Source organism: Pseudoliparis swirei, chromosome 3 (assembly GCF_029220125.1).
Source record: "Pseudoliparis swirei isolate HS2019 ecotype Mariana Trench chromosome 3, NWPU_hadal_v1, whole genome shotgun sequence".
Taxonomy (NCBI): Eukaryota; Metazoa; Chordata; class Actinopteri; order Perciformes; family Liparidae; genus Pseudoliparis; species Pseudoliparis swirei.
In genome coordinates, this window is record NC_079390.1 from 4,988,205 (window position 1) to 5,010,706 (window position 22,502).

General features: G+C 41.4%; 1 protein-coding gene across 1 annotated transcript; it reads left to right on the forward strand.

Annotated features, from left to right (window-relative positions):
- The first annotated feature begins 581 nt into the window (after positions 1–581).
- Positions 582–21,663, forward strand: grm5a (glutamate receptor, metabotropic 5a). The gene is made up of 17 exons (XM_056408761.1): positions 582–812; positions 930–1,063; positions 2,833–3,094; positions 3,572–3,686; positions 6,351–6,600; positions 12,645–12,880; positions 13,005–13,126; positions 13,206–13,330; positions 14,410–14,578; positions 16,052–16,178; positions 16,875–16,992; positions 17,333–17,519; positions 18,672–18,830; positions 18,926–19,051; positions 19,165–19,347; positions 19,463–19,632; positions 20,769–21,663. Exons 1-17 carry the CDS (start codon positions 582–584, stop codon positions 21,661–21,663), a joined length of 3,609 nt encoding a protein of 1,202 aa, XP_056264736.1.
- The last annotated feature ends 839 nt before the right edge of the window (positions 21,664–22,502 follow it).

Below are 22,502 nucleotides of genomic sequence, written 5' to 3' on the forward strand. Positions count from 1 at the left end.
TATCCCCCAAAATCATAATCACACGCTTTACTGAAATATCATTTATCCATCTATATTATTTTGTCGTGAGTCGCCTATATAGTTTTGAAGATATTGTCCGTCTGCTCTTTTCCTTCAATATATTGGGACAACATGACATTCGGCTTTAAAAAAAATGTACATTTGAAAAACCAAACGGCGATATCTATTCCAGAAATCATGACTTAGTAACTCAAAAATAATCAACTCAAGCAGCTAAAGGATCAAATGTACTTAAAATGTGTCTGTATCCATGTTGTTGCGTTCGTCTTTGGTTTATTTGATAAGGGACACTGCACATTGATAAAAGTATTTCTGTAAATGTGCCAGAGTTATTAGCCGAGAGGCTATTTCTCATCTGTAGTCACGAGAGGCGGATGTCAAAGATGTATCATTTCAAATAGGCCAGTGATCCAGCATCTCTATACATTTTAACAGCGATATCTATTCCAAAAATAATTGCCGACACGCTGAGCTCATTTACTTCCAATCCCTATCATTTTCTCCAGGAATCCAACTCTCACCCCGGGCACTCCGCGCACCATGCTCTAAGCGGACGGAGGATGGCAAGAGGAGCGAGCAGGAGCACGGCTATGGGCAATAGATGCGGGTTATTATATGTGCGGCTGGTAGCAGTGGGTGTGTTACTGGGAGCTGATATGAACTGGCTGGGCATGAAAGGTCAGGGCGGGGTCAACGCTCAGAACACTGAGCGAAGGGTTTTGACACACATCCCCGGTGACATCATCATCGGAGCTCTGTTCTCCGTCCACCATCAACCACCTGCAGACAAGGTACTGTGTATACGCGCTCTGTGTGTTTCTGTGTATGTGCTCTTTTTTTTTTTTTTACACCTGTGTGTGTATATGTGGGAAATGTTCGGAAACTCGGTTGTGTAACACTTTGTTCAGGTCCATGAGCGAAAGTGCGGCGCAGTGCGTGAGCAGTACGGGATCCAGAGGGTGGAGGCCATGCTGCACACTCTGGAACGAATCAACGCAGACCCCGCCATTCTCCCCAACATCACCCTGGGCTGCGAGATCAGGTCAGAAACCATACGCAAACATCTCGGATGTTGTTGTTGTTGTTGTTGTTGTTAAGGCGCCGTGCTGTTGAATTACACTACCGTTCAAAAGGTTGGGGTCACTTAGAAATGTCTTTATTTTTCAAAGAAAAGCACTGTTTTTTCAATAAAGATGACATTAATCAAAAATACACACTATACATTGTTAATGTGGTAAATTACTATTCTAGGTGGAAACGTCTGGTTTCTAATGAAATATCTCAAGAGGTGTATAGAGGCCCATTTCCATCAACTATCACTCCAGTGTTCTAATGGTACATTGTGTTTGATAATCGCCTTAGAAGACTAATGTCTGATTAGAAAACCCTTGTGCAATTATGTTAGCACAGCTGAAAACAGTTAAGCTGGTGATATAAGTGATACAACTGGCCTTCCTTTGAGCTTGAAGTTTGAAGAACAAAATTAATACTTCAAATATTAATCATTATTTCTAACCTTGTCAATGTCTTGACTATATTTTCTATTCAATTTTCAATTCATTTGATAAATAAAAGTGAGTTTTCATGGAAGACACGAAATTCTCTGGATGACCCCAAACTTTTGAACGGTAGTGTATGTGTTCATTCACACAATACATAATTGTGTTAGAGAGAAACCAGAAAGACAACAAAGAACATGAGAATAGCGAAAAGTAAGAAGGCAATCTTCCCAAAATGGACAATTTAAACATACAATACGTCACACAAAGAGATAACATTGTTATCCCTTTAAAATACCAAATGTAGGCAGGGATCAAATAACTTTGCAGGCTCACAAAACAGAACAACTTTCTGGATCTATAGCAGAGATGTGAAGTATTTAAGTTACTGCATGATCATCAGAAATGAAGCAGCATTGTTTGGATTCGGCTTTTTACGACGTTGTAAAGTTTAGAGCGATGCACTCCGGCTACGGACGTTTCAATAATTTCCAACTTTCATTTAGTGTTGAATCATTCAAGGAAAAAAACAACAACTGTGCCCTGACACATCTGGACGATAATCAATTGAGCGATGCAAAAATTTAAACCGGTGTTGAATCTCTAAGTATGTGTGTGTAAAGTATTATTCAGGGACTGTCGGGGACCGGCTGGCAGACAGGTGAGCAGTGTCTGGAGGAACTAGGTTATGACTTATGAGTGGAGGCACAGAGAGTTTCAGTGATTTAAGACCCACAGGTCGCACAACCGGTGGATATCTGTAATTTAAGGCAATGTCTCCTACCTGTTAACAAAATCACGCAGGTTGGAGATGTTGCCTTGGATGTAAAAGGATGTGAAGATTATTTAACAGCGGTGACATTCAAAAGGGAAGTGAACCTTTCCAAGTGCAACTAGACTGTCAAAGAAAAAAAAAATGAAGGACATGGCACAGAAATGTGTATTTAAGTTGAGCCGAAGCCAATATGTGGCAGACTGACGGTCGATTTGATGTTGACCTACATGTGACCACCAGGAAGTATCTCAACACTGCAGCTCAGCAGAGAGAGAAAATAAAGAGAAATTGATAAAAATATATATATATTTGAAAGATTGATTTGTGGGACTCCGTTTTCTGAAAGCTCCGATTAGCTGTGACTGAATTTCAGATTTCTCACTGCTCTAAAATTGTTATTATTTTGAATTTTTTTAAAGCATGAGCTGCAGAACATTTTCTTAAAAAGCATCCATCTGGCTTCCCCAAGCGATGCTTTTATTTGCCATTCTGCTTCCCCGAAACAACGTGGAACTTCCACGCGCGTGTCTCCACCAGGGACTCATGCTGGCACTCTGCGGTGGCCCTGGAGCAGAGCATCGAGTTCATCCGGGACACGCTGGTGTCCAACGAAGAGGAGGAGAGCCAGGGCAAGTGTACCGCCGAGGCAGAGAGCCTGCTGCTGCAGGCCAAGAAGCCCATCGTGGGCCTGATTGGACCCGGGTCCAGCTCGGTGGCCATCCAGGTGCAGAATCTCCTCCAGCTCTTCAACATCCCGCAGATCGCTTACTCAGCCACCAGCATGGACCTCAGTGATAAGGTAAAACCAAGTCGCACAAAAACACGGCATACAAATGTCAATTCACATTGAAACACATGCAAAATATATCACGTCGATTTTTTTTTTATTCTTTCCGTCCAGTTTGAGGTTTGAGGAAAATTATGTTAAAGATACTTTACGTCGGCTTTTTACTTCTTTTTTTTAAAGTTCAGTGTATAGACCTGAAACTAGGTTGTAATGTGATGATGATGATGTAGCCATGACAACAACAGAAGCAGATATTTCCATCGCCTATCTCAAGGACAATGTTCACATTATGGTGATAGAATATATGAAAGAATATAAAACATGACAGCGTGTGTTTAGAGCAGTATATCTCGCCAACATATTCACGTCTTCCTTTGGAAGTCAACGGACAACGAGCTCACGTGGAACGGGGTTTGTAATCGGGGTTATTATTATTATAGATGTCAAGTATACTGGCGGACTTGTGAACATGTAGATTCCTTCCAACAGAGCCTGTTTAAATACTTCATGAGGGTGGTGCCATCCGATATGCAACAGGCCAAAGCCATGGTGGACATCGTCAAGAAATACAACTGGAGCTTCGTGTCCGCAATACACACAGAGGGTAAGAGTGTGTGTGCACGTGTGTTACCTCAGCATGTCATTTTGGTATTTCTATATTCCATCTCATCATTATTTACACATGGATGAAAAAACATTCACGGTGTTTTACGCTCATGACGTTTTTCTTTTTTTTAGATGATGTGAAGTTTCTAATCCTCTCTATATTGGGCCAGAAATGGAGAAACAATATATATGCATTATTGTATGGGCAGTGCCACGCTATACTGTGCTATGTGTTGTTTCTACTGGGCAGTAAAGGACACGTTTTCTATATGAGATCCATGGGAAATTAGCTCTGATTATACACTACCGGTCAAAAGTTTGGGGTCACCCAGACAATTTTGTGTCTTCCATGAAAATGCACACTTTTATTTATCAAATGAATTGAACATTTCATAGAACATATAGTCAAGACATTGACAAGGTTAGAAATAATGATTAATATTTGAAGTATTAATTTTGTTCTACAAACTTCAAGCTCAAAGGAAGGCCAGTTGTATAGCTTATATCACCAGCATAACTGTTTTCAGCTGTGCTAACATAATTGCACAAGGGTTTTCTAATCAGACATTAGTCTTCTAAGGCGATTAGCAAACACAATGTACCATTAGAACACTGGAGTGATAGTTGATGGAAATGGGCCTCTATACACCTCTGGAGATATTTCATTAGAAACCAGACGTTTCCACCTAGAATAGTCATTTACCACATTAACAATGTATAGTGTGTATTTTTGATTAATGTTATCTTTATTGAAAAAACAGTGCTTTTCTTTGAAAAATAAAGACATTTCTAAGTGACCCCAAACTTTTGAACGGTAGTGTATATTATACTGTAATTCTGTTCATCATTGGCAAAGCTTCCCAGGGAACATCTGCCAAAGACAGAGATGTCTCTGTGTAGCGCGGCGCTCTGTCCACTCATTTCAACAATAACTAAGCCACTGATCACATTCTCACAACAGTTACTTCCTATCAGATTTGCATTTTATTCAAACGCATGTATAAGAGGCGGATAAAGTTGCATTTTTCTTTTTGTGTCAAGTGAATCAAATATATTTGGCAGTGCAGATCAGGCATATTACCAATTCTCAACTAAAAGCCCCCCCTCCCCCCCCACCACCCACCCCCTGCTGTCGACATCTGGGCAATATTGACACACGGCCCTTGAATGCCTCATCCCATCTATTCAGAAGCCAAATACATCATATTGGCATCGTTGTCGATATCAAATATAACAGAAATTCATATGCTCACAATTCCCTAAATTTACTTTTTTTTTTTTTTTTTACCTCTTAATGTCTCAAGGCCATATGGTTATGACATAAATGCCACAGGAATGAGTGCCAAATCCCAGTTTTGTTCCATATAGATACTAAAATTGTTCTTCAGGATGATTACAAATTATATATTATATTATATATATTTATATCTTTTGCATGCTGATTATGGTTGGGGGGTTTATCAAACAATACACTGCTTATTTTGCATTACGTTGTGCCGATACCTGAAGACAACAAACGTGTTCCTATTTACAATGTTGACCCCATAGAAATTCCAATAAGGCCTTGAAAGGGAGGAAACATCAAAGTCATTATAATTATAATTCAAACTAAAAAGGCAACATCATCAGAGAGTTGAATCGAGGTGAAAATACAGTTCAACAAAACAAACACACATTTCACCCCTGGAGGAGGCGTGCTCCCCGTGCGGGAGTATGAAACGTAGGAGTAATGAAGGATGCCTCGAACAGCGTCGATGCCCAGAGTGATCGTACACTTGCTTAGCAACAGGAAGTAGATGACCTCATTTCCAGCAAAAACAGGAGGATGTAACCCCTGACAGCTGCCAGAATGGGAACACGTTTACTCGACTCCCCAGTGTTGTGCTGGCATTGCACCAGTGGATTTGATCGTGGAGCCATTTTTTCTCTCGTGCGTCTCACAAAGCCGGCATTTGTGCACGAGTGAAAGTGAGAAGAAGAAAAAAGCCAAGCGTACATGTTTACAGAACACGGCGCTGTGGAAGAAGGAGACGATTTTGATGAGCTCACTGTCAGTTATGAGGGCGGCTGGTGCCTGATAATGTTCCTGACTTGTTTGATATAGCACCTGCTGAACACCCCCACCCCACACACACACACACACACACACACACACACACACATTCTCTGGTTGATGAACATGTTTGAAGTGGACAATTTTTGTAATAATCCCCAAAAATCCAAAAAGGCTGCAACTGCCAAATATATGAACAGCTTTTTTAACCCTCCTGTTACCTTTACGGTCAATTTGACCCCATTCAATGTTTAACGTCGGTGCTCTTTGGGGTCAATTTGACCCCAGGCTGTTTTTCACTGTCAAACATATAAGAAATATCAACTTTTTTATATATTTAAAGGGATATTTAGGTAGTCAACAAACAAACATAAAGTACCTCACACTTAAACTTGGGAAACAATATAAATTCTAATAATCTTCTGGAGGTTTTAATTGCTGGGGTCAAATTGACCCCGAGGGTAAAATATGTTAGTAAATGTAAAGGTAACAGGAGGGTTAAAGAACCCTCTTGTAGTTTGATTGCTTTTAATGAGGTAACACACACCCCAGATGGTGCGTGTGTGTGTGTATGTGAACACCGTGGCTTTCATGTATTCCCTTCCATAGGTAATTATGGTGAGAGTGGTATGGAAGCGTTTAAAGACATGGCGGCCAAGGAGGGGATCTGCATTGCCCACTCGGATAAGATCTACAGCAACGCCGGGGAGCAGAGCTTCGATAAGCTCCTGCAGAAGCTCCGCGCCCACTTGCCCAAAGCCAGGGTCGTGGCCTGCTTCTGCGAGGGCATGACGGTCCGAGGCATATTGATGGCCATGAGACGACAGCGTCTGGTGGGAGAGTTTCTGCTGGTTGGAAGGTGAGTGAACTTTTGGAGAACATTGATGTTTACGACTGCGTTTCATACCCAGTGGGCGTATAGAGGCTAAAAGAAATGACTTGAGTTCTTCTGTTCATTTCCAATCCAGACTCTTTTCATGTATCAGCGTCATCAGACCAGAGGTGTCTGTTTTCACTGGGGCCATCTTTTTCCTCTCATCATCATCCTTAGTATCATCTCCATCACATCCGTCAACTTCATGTTCGTCTGGGAATGTCAAGGTATGAAGTTTTTTGTAATTACGCAACACTGTGCCACAGACTTGTGTTTATATATATATATATATTTATATACAGTATATATATTTATATATATATGTATATATATTTATATATATAATATATATAAATATATATTTATATTATATATATATATATATCTTTTATTTCAGGCTCATGAGTCCATAAAGCAACAAACACAAATACAAGAACAATCAATAAAATACAATACGAGACAATGTATCCCACTAGTGATATGAAAAATGTATATGTATCTTCAAATATGATTCCGTAGTTCATATTTATTTTATATTCGGTTCCTGTTGACACGTTTGTTGCTATAATGAAGAAAGTCTTGTTTATATTTAGCATTCCTGCACCAGCAGGGTGTTGTCTGTAATACCTTCCTTCAGTCCTTCAATCCCGAGAGAAAAATGCAAGAATCCCAAATCAATAGCATATAATTGTCTGTATCATTATCCCAACAGTGCAACAAAAAATAACTTGAGCTGAGAGCCAAATGCAGGCACCATATCAGGCCACTTATGCATCGACAATATGCAACCAAAAACACAAGGGGGAACAACATGGCGTCAGGTTGATTTCGCAGGAGGTTGAACTCTCTCTGAGAATAAGGTGTTTTATTTTAAGGGTGAGCTCTCGAGCTCACTCTTGTCCCTCGTGTTCTATAAATGCCTTTGCTCATTAGGAGCCACGTATGTAGGCTGTCGCTCAAATCTGACAGCAGGAAACATAAAATAACCTTGAACTACATATTGCGAGAGAGAGAAAAAAACCACACCACGCTCTCTCATTGATATTCCCACACGGGGAAGACAGACAGTTATCATCTAGTCTTCATTAAAGTTTGCAGTTAATTTGTTTCCTTCGCATTGAAAATGCGGAAGGTTATGTTTTGATCGCCGTGTATTTATTTATTTATTTGTATGCGTGTTACTCGCATAACTAGAAAAGTATTAAACCGAATCGCATGAAATTTGGTGGGATGATTGGTTATTATTCGGGGACAATTTGATTCGATTTAGGGATCGATCGGGTCAAAGGTCAAGGTCATGAAAAGGTCAAAATCTTCTTTTTCAATTTTAATCCAATTGGCATGCAACTAATGCCAAAATGTTCAGAATTCAATGCCAAATCTTGTGATATGCGAAGGTATGCGCTCTACTGAGTGCCCGTTCTAGTTGAGATTGTTATCCTTATCCTTGATACGAGATGCTGGGATAAGATCATATATGAGCGTGCTTCAATGTCACGTTTCTGATCTATTTTAGTCATAAACTCTCCTTTTGATGTTAGCCTGGAGGGTTTGTCACCAGGTCTTTGTCTGTGTGCAGTGCATTCATAGAGAAAGACTGAAGAGAAGACAATTATCTGTTTTTCTTTTCTTTTCTTTTCGCTGTTTTGTAGCCAGCACTGCTTCAGACAATTCCGAGCTGTTGCATCCAAGCCGCTATCTGTCTTTAGATTGTTTTGCACAGAGATCAATGGCAAAATTGCAATGCTTGCATATGTCACAATAACAAGATAGTTATTGTTAACTCCTCACAATCAGGGGCGAACGTCACACGAGGACAGTCATGCTCAGTTTTTTTTAGCCGACTCTTGGACTGATTACACTTTCTTCTCTGATGCCGTGAAGCTGAAACATTTGAAATGTCTGCACTACAAATATGACACGCGCGTATGCACCACGTAAGATGAATTTGAGTGATTTTCGTGACACCTTCACTTTTCCATCAGGTCGACAATGTTAACCCTCCTGTTTACCTTAGGGTCAATTTGACCCCATTCAATGTTTAACCCTCCTGTTACCTGAGGGTCAATTTGACCCCATTCAATGTTTAACCCTCCTGTTACCTTTATATTTACTGACATATTTTACCCTTGGGGTCAATTTGACCCCAGCAATTAAAACCTCCAGAAAATTATTAGAATTAATATTGTTTTCCTAGTTTAAGTGTGAGGTACTTTATGTTTGTTTGTTGACTGCCTAAATAGCCCTTTTAATATATAAAAAAGTTGATATTTCTTATATGTTTGACACAGTGAAAAACAGCCTGGGGTCAAATTGACCTGAAAGAAGACCGACATTAAACATTGAATGGGGTCAAATTGACCCTAAAGGTAACAGGAGGGTTAACTGATCCGACAGGATTTTTTGATACGGTTTATGTTAAGAGGTGTAAATCACAAAGTACTTTAAAGATTCCAATAATCCCTCCCAGTTCAGTTCAGTTCAAATGTTTGTAGTTACTGTTATTTGTAAACTAAGCTAAGCTGTCCACTGCCGATAGATAGGCCTGACGATCTTTCTTCAACGTTGACGACGATTTAGTGTAATCAATTCAATTTAAATATTTTACGTTCAGGATTTGTTTGTACATGTACTAACTTACGTTCACATACCTGCAAAGCTAATAACATTTCCATCACACTCAACTGTATTTTGTGTCTGCTAATTAGCGAATGCTAACACCGCAAACATGCTAAACTTAAATGGTGGGTAGCCTATGTTACGCATGTAGCATTGCTAAGCTACACATTGCTAAGCATCAGCATGTTAGCGATGTCATTGTCAGCATGTAGCTCACCACTGAGCCTCAGTGCAGCCTCATGGAGCGACGAGCATGGCCGGACACGCTTCATCTTCTCATACTTTGTGTGCCACTCACTATAGTTTATTGACACAAAATCAATAACCCAACCCTTTATTATGCCTTACTGTTATCCATCCTATCCACATATCAGCTAATTCCATTCAAAATAATCTCCATTGATCCCGATTCCATTGATCCTTGTCAGCGGAGTCGTCGTAGGAAAAGAACAACTAAAAAATTGTCATATTTTGGGAATAAATTCATAAAAGCATTGGTTGCTTCGATTCATATGTGCATGTTTTAGCATTTTCTGACGGTAGCTTTGTGTCACTGCGTGTGTTTCCCTCTGAAAGGCTCTGGAAAGTGTTTATGGCTTTTTCAAGGCAAATTATAGTCTGATGTTTTATGGCATACCATAGGCTACTATGACATCACTATATTTTGAATGATATACTATATTAATGCTTTTGAATTCAATCCTTTTAATGAGCTATTTTTTTTCTTCTTTTTTTACTGCACGAAACTACACGATATTAAATTGAATGTATTGCCATTGCTTCGGACAGCTCGTTTCATTTTGCCTTTCACAACAGTTTATTTGGACACATTTCAGCCTCTAAGGTCATACCAATACCAAGGAGAGTATCCACTCTGAAAAGATCTGGCTGGAAAGTTGACCAGTATTGTGTTGTTGTACGAGGAGGAAATAATAGCACAACGTGTGAGTGAATGTGTGTGTATGTGTGAGCTCACACTCGTGTGTGTGTGTCTTCAAGCTTGTAGGTGGTGTAGCAACACGCTGCATACAGCATATTGCCCTCCGAGGTCGTTGTGTGGGTTTCAGAGCTCTCGTTCAAGAGTGATTCAAACTATCTGCAGTCAAAGCCATCCATGCTTTTCATATCCATTCCTGTCTCTTTTTCTTTTTCTTTTTTTCATACCAGTGTACCGTTTCTGTGCTCGCTTCTCTGAGGATGTGTTATAAAATGATCTCCTACCTCAACCGAGAGATCCAGGCATCATAAAAAAGAAAAAAAACTCCCACACTACTGTTGTGTAACTCGAGCTCGGTTAGCAAAGTTTTAAAAAATCACTTCCATTTCTTTGTTTGCCACTTAGAAGGAGATGGGTGCACTTCTTTGTGTCGGTACGCGTGTTCCCGTGTATGCACGTGTGTGGAGGTGGAATCATCAGCCTCATGTCTTTGTTGATCGTCGAGTGGGAGAAAAGATATTAAATGTTCACCGACAAGAGAGCTCATTTAGGCCAAACATCACATCACATGACATTTAGCTGAGGCTTTTATCCAAAGGAACTTACAATTATACACCGTTAGACACAGCGACAGGGAGCAATTTAAGTGTTTTGCTCAAGGACACATCGACTACAGCGGGGATTGAACCGCCAACCCCCTGATTGAAAGACAGACCCGCTAACCACTGATCAACAGTGTTTTTTCAATAATCAGCTGATCAGATGTGTCTGCAGACGCTGCAGTCTGACGGTGTTTTAAAGTTGCGTTTAAAGTTCAATGAGCATCAGGTATCTTATGTGATTTATAGTCAGAAGCAAAAATAATGATTCCTTTACGTAACATTTAGAAGTTATGAATTATGATATGCTCTGCAGATTGGCTGACAGGAATCGCATGTTTCCGCAATGCAGGGCTCCTATTTTTTATTGAAATATTTGCTCCTACATGGTTATCAAAGTCAAGTAAATCAGTATGCTCCTTATTCTAAGTGTATCTCAATGAATTTGGAGATGCAGCTAATGAGCATATAGAGAGCTTATTATTGGACATAACCTTTGCTCATGAAAATATGTGGCCATGGAAATAGTACATATAAAATAATACAACACCATGGCCAAGTCCTGGCAGCATCATCAACCTTTTTTTCTTCTTCCCCTTGATGTTTATTTCTAATTATCTTTGCACATGAATATTCTTTTAAAAAGACACTTCACAATTCTCCTCACTTGGATATGTGAGCAACTACTTTTTTTTCTTTTTTTTATCACCCTGTGAGTCTTGTGTTGGTACATCTGAGTCATCGTAATAAATATTAAATTCTACCGTAACTCTGTGGAGAGCAGTTATTAAGTTCATTTTGCGAAATAACACCTGTCTCTTTCAATCTGTGGAACACTGGTGCAAAAACACCAGCTGAAGCTTTTTTACAGCCGGCTACATCGAACATGCTCTGCTATCACAGACATCTTTATTGAAACATCAAAGACTACAGAGGGGAACCTGCTGTAGCATAATCCTCTATGTAGTTAAAACCTTGATTTCTGAGATATTTTGCCTCAGCTTGTTGTCGTAACAGCGGTCGCTTTCATGTTCTTTATTTTGAAAGGTTGAAAATTAAATTGTGATTTTTGGTATCATCTGTATTTTTTAAGGTTATATCGGAAAACACACTTTATTGCAAAAGTTTTCTTTTGTACGTTACATGTTTTATTATATGAAAGTATTTGCGTGAAACACGAAACTACTGTTTGATGAGCTAATGTTATTTATGGTATTTCTGTAAGATTTACATTTGGGAATGCTGAGATGGGCTTTTTTTAAGATGTCAGCCACCCTGTCATTCTTCTTTTGATGAAAACAGTTTCATAATGTGGATTGTGAAACAGGTTTCAGGCTAAGTGTGGAAGAACCCCGGTACATAGTGTCAGTTAGGAGCTATTCTCCAGCATCAACGTCATAACCTGAATGCTGCAATGCACTTTATAATATGAGGACAGATGTTACAGAGAGGTAATGGACTAAATCATTTCTGCTTTTTCATTTTTTTTTGTTCAAGGTTTGTCGAACAGACAATAACGCGTTTTGCTGAGGTGACAGTTCTCAATCAACCGTCACATCTTGGTGTGGGTTGCAATATTAAGCAAAAGTTAATAAGATTCTAAACTCACTGCATAGTGTATGTGGATGGTTTCTGTGTAAGAAGCTGAAAGATATTCTATCAAAAAATGTGCGATTGTCTGTTTCATTATTTGCATGTAGTTTATATCTCAGAATTCTTATTTTAAAATGTAATCAATAGCTAGAAAAAAGAAAAGTAAGACAAAAGAAGAAAGCATGTAAAATATACATTTAGTAGACTAATCCTTATTCTAACCAACAGTTTGCTGTAAAGTGTCTCCTCCTCCTCCTCCTCCTCCTCCTCCTCCTGTCCAGTGATGGCTGGGCGGACAGGTACGACGTGACAAACGGCTACCAGAGGGAAGCAGCCGGCGGCATCACCATCAAGTTAAAGTCGGCGTACGTGACTTGGTTCGACGATTATTACCTGAACCTGAAGCCCGACGCCAACCTGAGGAACCCTTGGTTTCCCGAGTTCTGGCAACATCGCTTCCAGTGCAGGTTGACGGGGCATCCGCAGGAGAGCCTCGGGTACAACCGCAGCTGCACCTGTTAGTACAACACCCCGTTCCACCCGCCTCCTCCACTGTATTCACATCCCTCAATGTTCTCAACCTCTCTTTGGGTTACGGGTGAGCGGGTTTGTTCTTATGAGCAGGTCTCTGTTCTCCACAGGGAGAGAGTCTCTACGCCATCAGTACGTCCAAGACACCAAGATGGGCTTCGTCATAAATGCCATCTATTCAATGGCGTACGGCCTGCACGCCATGCAGCAATCCCTCTGTCCAGGGTATAAGGTACGAGAATGAAAACATTCGCACATTTATGCTTTTATGTCGTAGTATTGACCGGGTTTGCTCGTCCCTTTGGCGCCAGGGTTTGTGTGAAAACATGCGGCCCATCGATGGCCGCAAGCTGCTGGAGTTCCTGATGATAACCAACTTTACCGGCGTGTCCGGGGAGACCATCTACTTTGACCAGAATGGAGACTCACCTGGCAGGTAAGGACACATGCAGAGGGAATGAAGAAGGAGAAAGACATGTTGCATGAATTAGAGCAGTGGTTCTCAATCTTTGTTCAGTGTGGTACCCCTTGTGAAATATTTTTTTCCGCCAAGTAGCTACCCCCTGATTGGTGGCGTAAAGCATTTTTTTTATTTTAAAAATAATATGGGTGGTGCCTGATAATGTTCCTGACTTATACTAATTGCTAATATAGCACCTGCTGAACGTCCCCCTTCTTGTGTTTACTTTATATTTATTTATCTGGTTGATGAACATGTGCCCAAATGCAAGATTTAATATAGAATATATACCATTTCCTTTATGAACGTACACTTATATTATATTAAATATTTATTTAATAACTAATTTTAAAGGGGTTTTTAATGGATGCTCATTTAAAATATTTTTTTGTAATCTCACGTACCCACTGGAGTGCCTTCACGTACCCCCAGGGGTACATGCACGATTTAATATAGAATATATACCATTCCCTTTATGAATTTACACTTATATTATATTAAATATTTATAAAATAAACTCATTTTAAAGGAGTTTTTAATGGATGCTCATTTTAAATATGTTTTTGTAATCTCACGTACCCACTGGAGTGCCTTCACGTACCCCCAGGGGTACATGCACGATTTAATATAGAATATATACCATTCCCTTTATGAATTTACACTTATATTATATTAAATATTTATAAAATAAACTCATTTTAAAGGAGTTTTTAATGGATGCTCATTTGAAATATTTTTTTTTACGTACCCACTGCAGTGCCTTCACGTACCCCCTTGGGTAAATGCACGATTTAACATAGAATAGAAACCATTCCCTTTATGAATTTACACTTATATTATATTAAATATTTATTTAATAACTCATTTTAAAGGATTTTTGAATGGATGCTCACTTGAAATATTTTTTTTACGTACCTACACGTACCCACTGGGGTGCCTTCACGTAGCCCCAGGGGTCCACAAACCCACACTTGAGAACCACTATATTGAGAGAGAGAGAGAGAGAGAGAGAATGCATTTGCTGTGTCAGTGCTCACGGTAAATATGTGCTTCAGGTACGAAATCATGAACTTCAAGCGCACAGGTGAGGATGAGTACGCTTACATCCACGTGGGAAGCTGGGATCAGGGTAGCCTGAAGATGAACGATGAGGAAATCTCGAGCAACAACAGTGAAATGATCCAGTCGGTGTGCTCCGAGCCCTGCCTGAAGGCGCAGATTAAGGTACGCACCAGCACTCCGACGCGCAGTTTGACGTCTTCGTGAAAAACAATGACGAGAAAAACACATTTTTATTTCGTCACAAAAAATGCGTTAACTATCTATTCTTTCATTTGCATGCACGCTGTAGAGTATTTCTCAACCTCTTCAGGCAATAATCAGTACGGATCAGAAAACCCACAGTGTAATGAGCTAAATCGATCCAAGCAGATCCTACGATACCCCGCCAGGGACTCAACAAAGCTCTTTGTTCAGGCTTTTATCACGTCCCATCTGGGTTTCTGTAACTCCCTGCAGCTTCTCCAAAGCATGGAGGACAATGCAGTCTGCCTCCTCTTAATCATTCCAAAAGTCTCTAACATTATACCCTTCCTACACACTCTGCACTGACTCTCAGATAATAAGGCAGCTTGTAATCCACAACTCTAGTCAGTGTCATTCTTTTGGAGAAGATCTGCTTGTTCACAGCTTCAGAATTCAGCCCCCAGCCCACGTTCCTAAAGCTTTACGATCTACCGACTGCTCGTCTCTCTCTCTGACCTGCGTTGACCTTGACAACAGATAGGAGTCATTACCTACGATCAGATTGGCAATGCATGATTTCTCCAAAGGGAGGGGGAAAAAACTCACACATTGTCTCACAGTTACCACTTCTGCTCACTAAACTATTCCGTTTTACCCGTCCATAAAGCCTGTCCAGGATTCCTATCATAGAACAGTCGCATTGTGGATTGTGGAGGTCTGGATCGTGGTCCATGCCTACGACTAATTATTCATATATTCTGTCATAATCATTTAAAGTGTTGTAACTCTGTTATGATGTTCGTTCTGTACACATGACATCTATATTCCTTCTGTCCATCCTAGAGAGGGATCCTCCTCTGTTGCTCACCTGAAGCTTTCTTCATTTTTTATCCGAGTGCAAAGTTCTTTTTATATTTATTGGGAGTTTTTCCTGATCCGATGTGAGGTCAAAGGTCAAGGATGTCGTATGTCTACAGATTATAAAGCCCTATGAGGCAAATTTGAGATTTTGGGGCAATATAAAATAAACTGAATTGAATTGAACATGTTAAGAGCAGTTACCAGAACACTGACCTGCATGTCTTCAGACTGTAAGAGGAAACTGGAGCACCCGAGGGAACCCCGCATGGCAAACATGCAAGCTCCAAAAAGAGAAATGAACCCAAAACTTTTCTGCAAGTGAAAGCATACACCAATGACCCGCCGTGCCTCCTCTTTCCTCAGCTTATTTTCACATTTAAAGGCGCAGAAGACAACGATAACTTTTCTTTCAATAATGAGGATGAATGTATTCCACATATCTCTCCTTTTGCCTTTGATCCTGTGACAGGGAAATCCGTATTTCCCTGACCTTAGGGAAAGGTTAGCTACATCAAGATACCATTAAAGCTTTGAGACGTGTGTGTGTGTGTGTGTGTGTCTGTGTTTCTGTGTGTGTGTGTGCGTGTGCAGGTGATCCGTAAAGGAGAGGTGAGCTGCTGTTGGACTTGCACTCCCTGCAAGGACAACGAGTTTGTGTTTGACGAGTACACTTGTCGAGCCTGTGTCCTCGGCTTCTGGCCCACTGATGACCTCACTGGTAAATACACCTGTGTGTGCGTGTCTGTATACTTGCACATACAATACTTGCCAGAGCAGCCTTACATATAGGATCATGCAGTAACGGTGCACCCAAAATCCCCTCACACACACACCCCAAAACTGGCAAACTTTCTGTCACCGAAACACAAATACTTTTCTACTGGGCACAAACGAAGAGACTTTAGATCCAATGCCAAAATAAAGGATTTGGCTGCAGCCAAATGTTTTAACTACAAAGTCTGTAAAAAAACATTTTGAAACACTTCGCCCACCCTTTTGTAATCGGTTATTGTTTACAAATCCTGTTCCTCTGTAGATTTAATAAACATAAAAGACAGTTTTCATGTTGATCCCCCTGATGAGAGCAGCACCTGTCATCAGATCTATCTCTTTATGATCCCTCATCCTTTACATCCCCCTTTAAACACACTCGCTGCATCCACATCGTGCTTTAAAGCTATTACAAATACATGAACACACCTTCTTATATTATCACTATTTTAGACAAATCAAACTCTTCTGTGTCAGAATCAGAATCAGAATCAGAAACAGGTTTATTGCCAAAGAATGTTCATATTAAAACACAAACAAACGAGGAACTTTTTTTGGCGGAAGGTGCAAGAATCGCGCACCAAGACACCGAGGCGCCGCGGTGTCTTGTTGCTCTCTGTGTGATCCTCTCTGTATCCTGCAGACTGTGAGCCAATCCCTGTGCAGTATGTGCGTTGGGGGGATCCAGAGCCCATTGCTGCAGTGGTCTTCTCCTGCCTCGGCCTCATGGCGACACTCTTTGTTTTTTCTGTCTTCATCAAGTAATTGAATTATACAGCTTTACTTGTCATGTACATACACAGTAAAAAAAAAAAGTAGTGTGCAACTTCAACAGCGATAACATGAACCAACGCATTAATGGGTTAAAAACTGATACCGTTACTGCTTCAGCTGCATTTTCTGTGAAGCTAGATATCAAGTTTTCAAGTTTCAAAGTGTTATTTGCCATTTGTGCCCCTAGACCAGCAGTCCAGACACATCTGGACATCTAGTGCGGGGCTCTCCAAGTCAACAGTTTAGAAATAACACTATAATAAGAAAGAAAGAAAAAAGAAAAAATTAACAGAAAGGTGCTAATATGTTCATTTGATCCATGTGTAGATTTTGGGACACTCCAGTGGTGAAGTCGTCCAGTCGTGAGCTCTGCTACATCATCCTGGTTGGAATATGTCTGGGCTATATGTGCACCTTCACCCTCATCGCCAAGCCCCACATAGTCTACTGCTACCTCCAGAGGCTGGGAATCGGCCTGTCCCCCGTTATGAGCTACTCCGCGCTGGTCACCAAGGTACTCTCTTTTCTGTTTTTAGGTAGATAGGTAGAAAGATAGGTCTGTAGGTAGGCCGATAGATAGATAGATAGGTCGGTAGGTCGGTAGGTAGGCCGATCGATAGATAGGTCGGTGGGTAGATCGCTAGGTCGGTAGGTGGGTCGATAGATAGATAGGTAGGTCGGTAGATAGGTCGGTAGGTAGTAGGTAGGTAGGCCGATGGATCGATACATAGATAGGTCGGTGGGTAGGCCGATAGATAGGTAGGTCGATAGATATATAGGTCGGTTGGAGGTAGGTAGGTAGATAGTTTGGTGGGTAGGTCGGTAGGTTGGAAGATAGGTAGGTAGGTAGGTAGGCCGATAGATAGGTAGGTCAGTAGGTTGGTAGATAGGTAGGTCGATAGATATATAGGTCGGTGGGAGGTAGGTAGATAGTTTGGTGGGTAGATCGGTTGGTTGGAAGATAGGTAGGTAGGTAGGTCGATAGACAGATAGATGGGTTGGAGGGTAGGTAGGTTGATGGATAGGTAGGTCGGAAGGTAAGTAGGTCGGTAGGTAGGTCAGTAGATCGGTAGATAGCTAGAGAAACAGTGTAAGTAAGTCGTGATCCACTTCCTGTCAGATGTTGTGAGTTAAAGCCCAGAGTTTTTCTTCGCTGATTTTGACTTTTCTATCAAATTCTACAGCTCATCAAACTGTTTCATGCCGCCAAAGGTTATCTTGACGGAGTTGCATAAAGCTTTAATTAAAGGGCTTTGAGATTTTAAGATTCATTTTGTGACACACCTCCATGTGAAACAGGATGTTGGAATGGAAATGCACTTGAATAGGAGGTTCAGACGTTAACAGAAGTGGAGGACCAATAAGGAGGAAGATGCAGTTAGAGCATACAACACATGTCAGAGGCTTTGGCAAAGGAGAGAGCCGTCGACGAGGTTACAAACCGATTTGATCAGACATCTTGTCTTCTATCTAAGGATAAGTGCAGGAGCAAGAGAGCGACTTCCAGAGATTAGAAGTTGGACAGTTGTACGGTAGAAGTTTCTCTGTGAGTGGAAAGAGGTTGATGTTTAAGATCTGGATTATTGTTTATGAATCTCGAGCATTTTCCATCCACAGTAGATGTCAGTGAAGCCTGTTTAACCATTTGATCTATTTTTTGATCCAGACCAACCGTATTGCACGGATCTTGGCAGGCAGCAAGAAGAAGATCTGCACCAAGAAACCGCACTTCATGTCCGCCTGCGCACAATTGGTCATCGCCTTCCTACTCATACTGATGCAGTTTGGGATTATCGTGGCACTTTTTATCATCGAGCCACCAGAGGTTTGTGTACGAGTTTGTTTTATTTACCGCGTGGGCGATGTTCAATTACATTTACTTAGACAGCCGCAGTGACCTCTCCCATTATCTTCTCGAAGGTGATCTACGACTACCCCAGTATCCGTGAGGTGCACTTGATCTGCAATCTGACCACTCTGGGGGTGGTGGCGCCGCTTGGCTACAAAGGCCTGCTTATCCTGAGCTGCACCTTCTACGCCTTCAAGGTACCTCAGCCTTCCAGGACTTGATAATGCACAGGGCCTTTTGGTTGTACTTTCTCGATCAGGCTCATAATGTTCTTTGTTTGCACTCAGGCCTTTTCTGTCTTTCTTTTCAGACTCGAAATGTTCCGGCTAATTTTAATGAGGCCAAGTATATTGCCTTTACCATGTACACCACGTGCATCATCTGGCTGGCCTTTGTTCCTATTTACTTTGGCTCCAACTACAAGATCATAACCATGTGCTTTAGCGTCAGCCTCAGTGCCACCGTGGCTCTCTGTTGCATGTTTGCCCCAAAGGTAAGACATGGAAACACAAACTCTCAGAATCACAATGAAATACTCATTTTCAAACTTCCTTTTTTCATTTTCAAGATAATAGCATTTTGTTGCTCTTCATTTTTGTGTTTTTCAGGTGTACATCATGCTCGCCAAGCCGGAGAAAAATGTCCGCAGTGCTTTCACAACATCCACGGTGGTGCGCATGCATGTAGGTGACGCCAAGAAAGTGACCAAGACTGGAAAATCTTCCAGCAGCATGGCCAACTTGTTTCGACGCCGTGGATCTGGGCTGGACACCGTCAGGTACGTGGGGGACCTGAGTGGGTATCAAACAAAGAATAGATGAAGCTTTTAAATGATGTTTTCTTCTTCATGTCGCCAGTATTTGGAAAAAGGGGAAATACTGACGGTATTATAATGTCATCGTCTTCTTGTTTCTCCATTGAAAAGTAAGAATGTATATAAAATGTCGTCAGTCATAATCCTATGAATTATTTTATTAATTTTTGCCTTAGGCTCTCCATTAAATTGGATGATCCATTAAAAAGCACTAGCACAATTATAGTTTGCATCATTGACTTCATCTCAATACTTTATCAGTAACAGTCTAGGGTTCAAAAGGATGGTCCAGCTGCAGGTGTGTAGTGACATGACAGTACTACCCCGACACCCGCATACTGAAGGTGTATCTGTCCATCAGGCCATGTCTGTAAACAGATTTTAAAAGATATTTCCAAGAAAACAACAAACTCTGTTCCTTCTTGAACTGTCTTTGAGAAATCAGAGCTGAATCCACTACCACAGGCGACTGGATATGAGTTGAAAAGGCTACTATTTGGGTTAAGTTTTCCCAGAGGTGACCCACTGCCTTGAATGATTTCTCTCTTTCTAGGGAAGATGAAAACCAAAATGGAGGGAGATGTGAAATTACAACAGACAGCAAAATACAGAACGGGGGATGATAGAAAATCCGACAAGAAGTAGAATATAAAATGTTCTATTTCATGAATATCATGAATATTGTCATATTCATTGAATCTGTTTATGTAATGCAGTTCACCTGTACACATGACATCTTTTGCTTCTGTCCATCATGGAGTGGGATCCTCCTCTGTTGCTCTCCTGAACGGTTCCTCCCTTTTTTGCCAGTGCAATTTTTGTTTTTAATATTTCTTGGGAGTTTTTCCTGATCCGATGTGAGGTCAAAGGTGAGGGATGTCGTATGTGTGCAGATTGTAAAGCCCTCTGAGGCAAATTCGTGATTTTGGACTATATAATAATAAACTGAATTGAAAATTGAATTGAAATCCGTTCACCCTGGTATGACGGTAATATACAGTACATGTTTACTAATGTGTATTACACGGTGAATCTGTCATATGTATAATAATATTACATCAAATGAAGAAAACAAATCTCGTCTTTCATGTGTTTTGCAGTTCCAATGGGAAATCGGTGACGTGGGCGCAGAACGAGCACAACTACAGGCCGAACATCTGGAAGAGGATGTCGTTCCACGTCAAGAAGAAGGACGTCGCGGAGGCCAACCAGACGGCCATCATCAAGCCGTTCTCTGAAGGAGGAGACGCACCTGTGGATACGGGTGTCACGGAGCATTTCGAAGAGCAACAGGTGCCTCAGCCCTTCAGCTGCTCCCCGGCTCCATCACCAAGGGCTTTCCCTGGAGGAGAGGACGAAGAGGCTGGACCAGCCGTCGCCACCTACGTCACGGAGCATCCGGCTGGGGTCAGGAGGAGAGGTGGGGACCCCAGCCAGGGTGTCGGTATGGTGGACGGTGGGGACATCAGTGTCATAGGCGTGGGTGACATCGGCGTCGGGATGATTGGCGCCCAGGCCCAAGGCACCACGATCATGGACCAGATCAGCTGCGTGGTGAACCGTTTCACGGCCAACATCAGCGAGCTGAACACCATGATGCTGCCCGGAGGCGTTCCCGCCAACCCCTCGGCAACCGCCGCTCCGCCCGCAGCTGCGGACGCCACCCCCTGCCCGCCTCAGTACCTCACGTCCAGGGGCAGGCAGGCCGCCGCCACCGTCACCACGCACGCCGAGGTCGCGGTCGCGGTCGTCTCCAATCTCTGCGAGAATCGACCAGCAGGTAAGATTTACGAGCACCTGGCCGCGTCTTGCGTCGGTAGTAGCAGGCGAGCCAAGGATATGGAGGAGCTGGTCGCTCTGACGCCTCCCTCCCCGTTTAGAGACTCATCGCTGAGCTCCAGCGGCAGCTCACCCCCCTCGCTGTCTCCAGCCTCCGAGGCCGAGTACGACCAGCTGCTGCTGAGACACTACTGCCAGAGCTCCTCTTCTCTCTAAACATGATCTCAGTTCCCTTCTTGTTTCAAAATGCTTCAGACGAGAATCTTGGATGCCTTTCTATATGTGGGTCTTCAGAATATTTATTCATATTTTAATCATTTTCAGATTTGATTGAATTAACTCACATTAGAGAAATACCATTGGCAAGACTGATCATTCTAAATGCTGATTTTAAGCTGAGCAATGCCAGAGCTTCATCGTTTGTCTCCATGTGAGTAAGAAATGGGATAAATTGAAACTTACGGGCATTTTACAGACTTTTCGACGCTATGTTGATTCACGGTGTCTAACTTTTCAAATCCCAAAGAAAATACTTATAAGCTGAGAAAACATATGTAAAATTGCCTTTTGCATTTTAATTCCTTTACATAATGGTTATCAATATTAAGCGGGGAAATTAACCAAATATTCACATTCAGTGGGTTTTTTGTACTACGCCAAAAATGGCTCATACACTGACTTGAATTGTAGGTGTTTTAACACTCAATATAGTTGTATTTAAATTGTATATTTTGCATTTCAAATTGCCATAAACCAATTAGTTTTAATTGCTTACTGTGTTTAATTGCTGTCGGCTAATATTTAATATTTTGGAGGCCTTGGTGGATGCATATTTTTATCAGCATGTAGGCATCCAGAAGAAATAAGCTCAAATAACTTTGTCACCATCAAGTGTGACACTTTTTTTCCTATAGCCTCTAATTTGTTCTCAGTCCTGGAAGACAGACATTAAGTGAGATTTTGTTGGTCTCCTGATGCTTGAATAGAAAGTATACAGATTATTATATGTAAATCAGGAAGCAGGTTTTTCTGTGTGAAGAGTTCTCTTCTTTATT

Coding starts and splice junctions, on each gene's coding strand:
- grm5a (XM_056408761.1), top strand. CDS start 582: ATGGCAAGAGGAGCGAGCAGGAGCACGGCTATGGGCAATAGATGCGGG. Junction 6,601..12,644: donor GAGTTTCTGCTGGTTGGAAG/GTGAGTGAACTT, acceptor CCTCCTGTCCAG/TGATGGCTGGGCGGACAGGT. Junction 13,127..13,205: donor CCCTCTGTCCAGGGTATAAG/GTACGAGAATGA, acceptor CTTTGGCGCCAG/GGTTTGTGTGAAAACATGCG.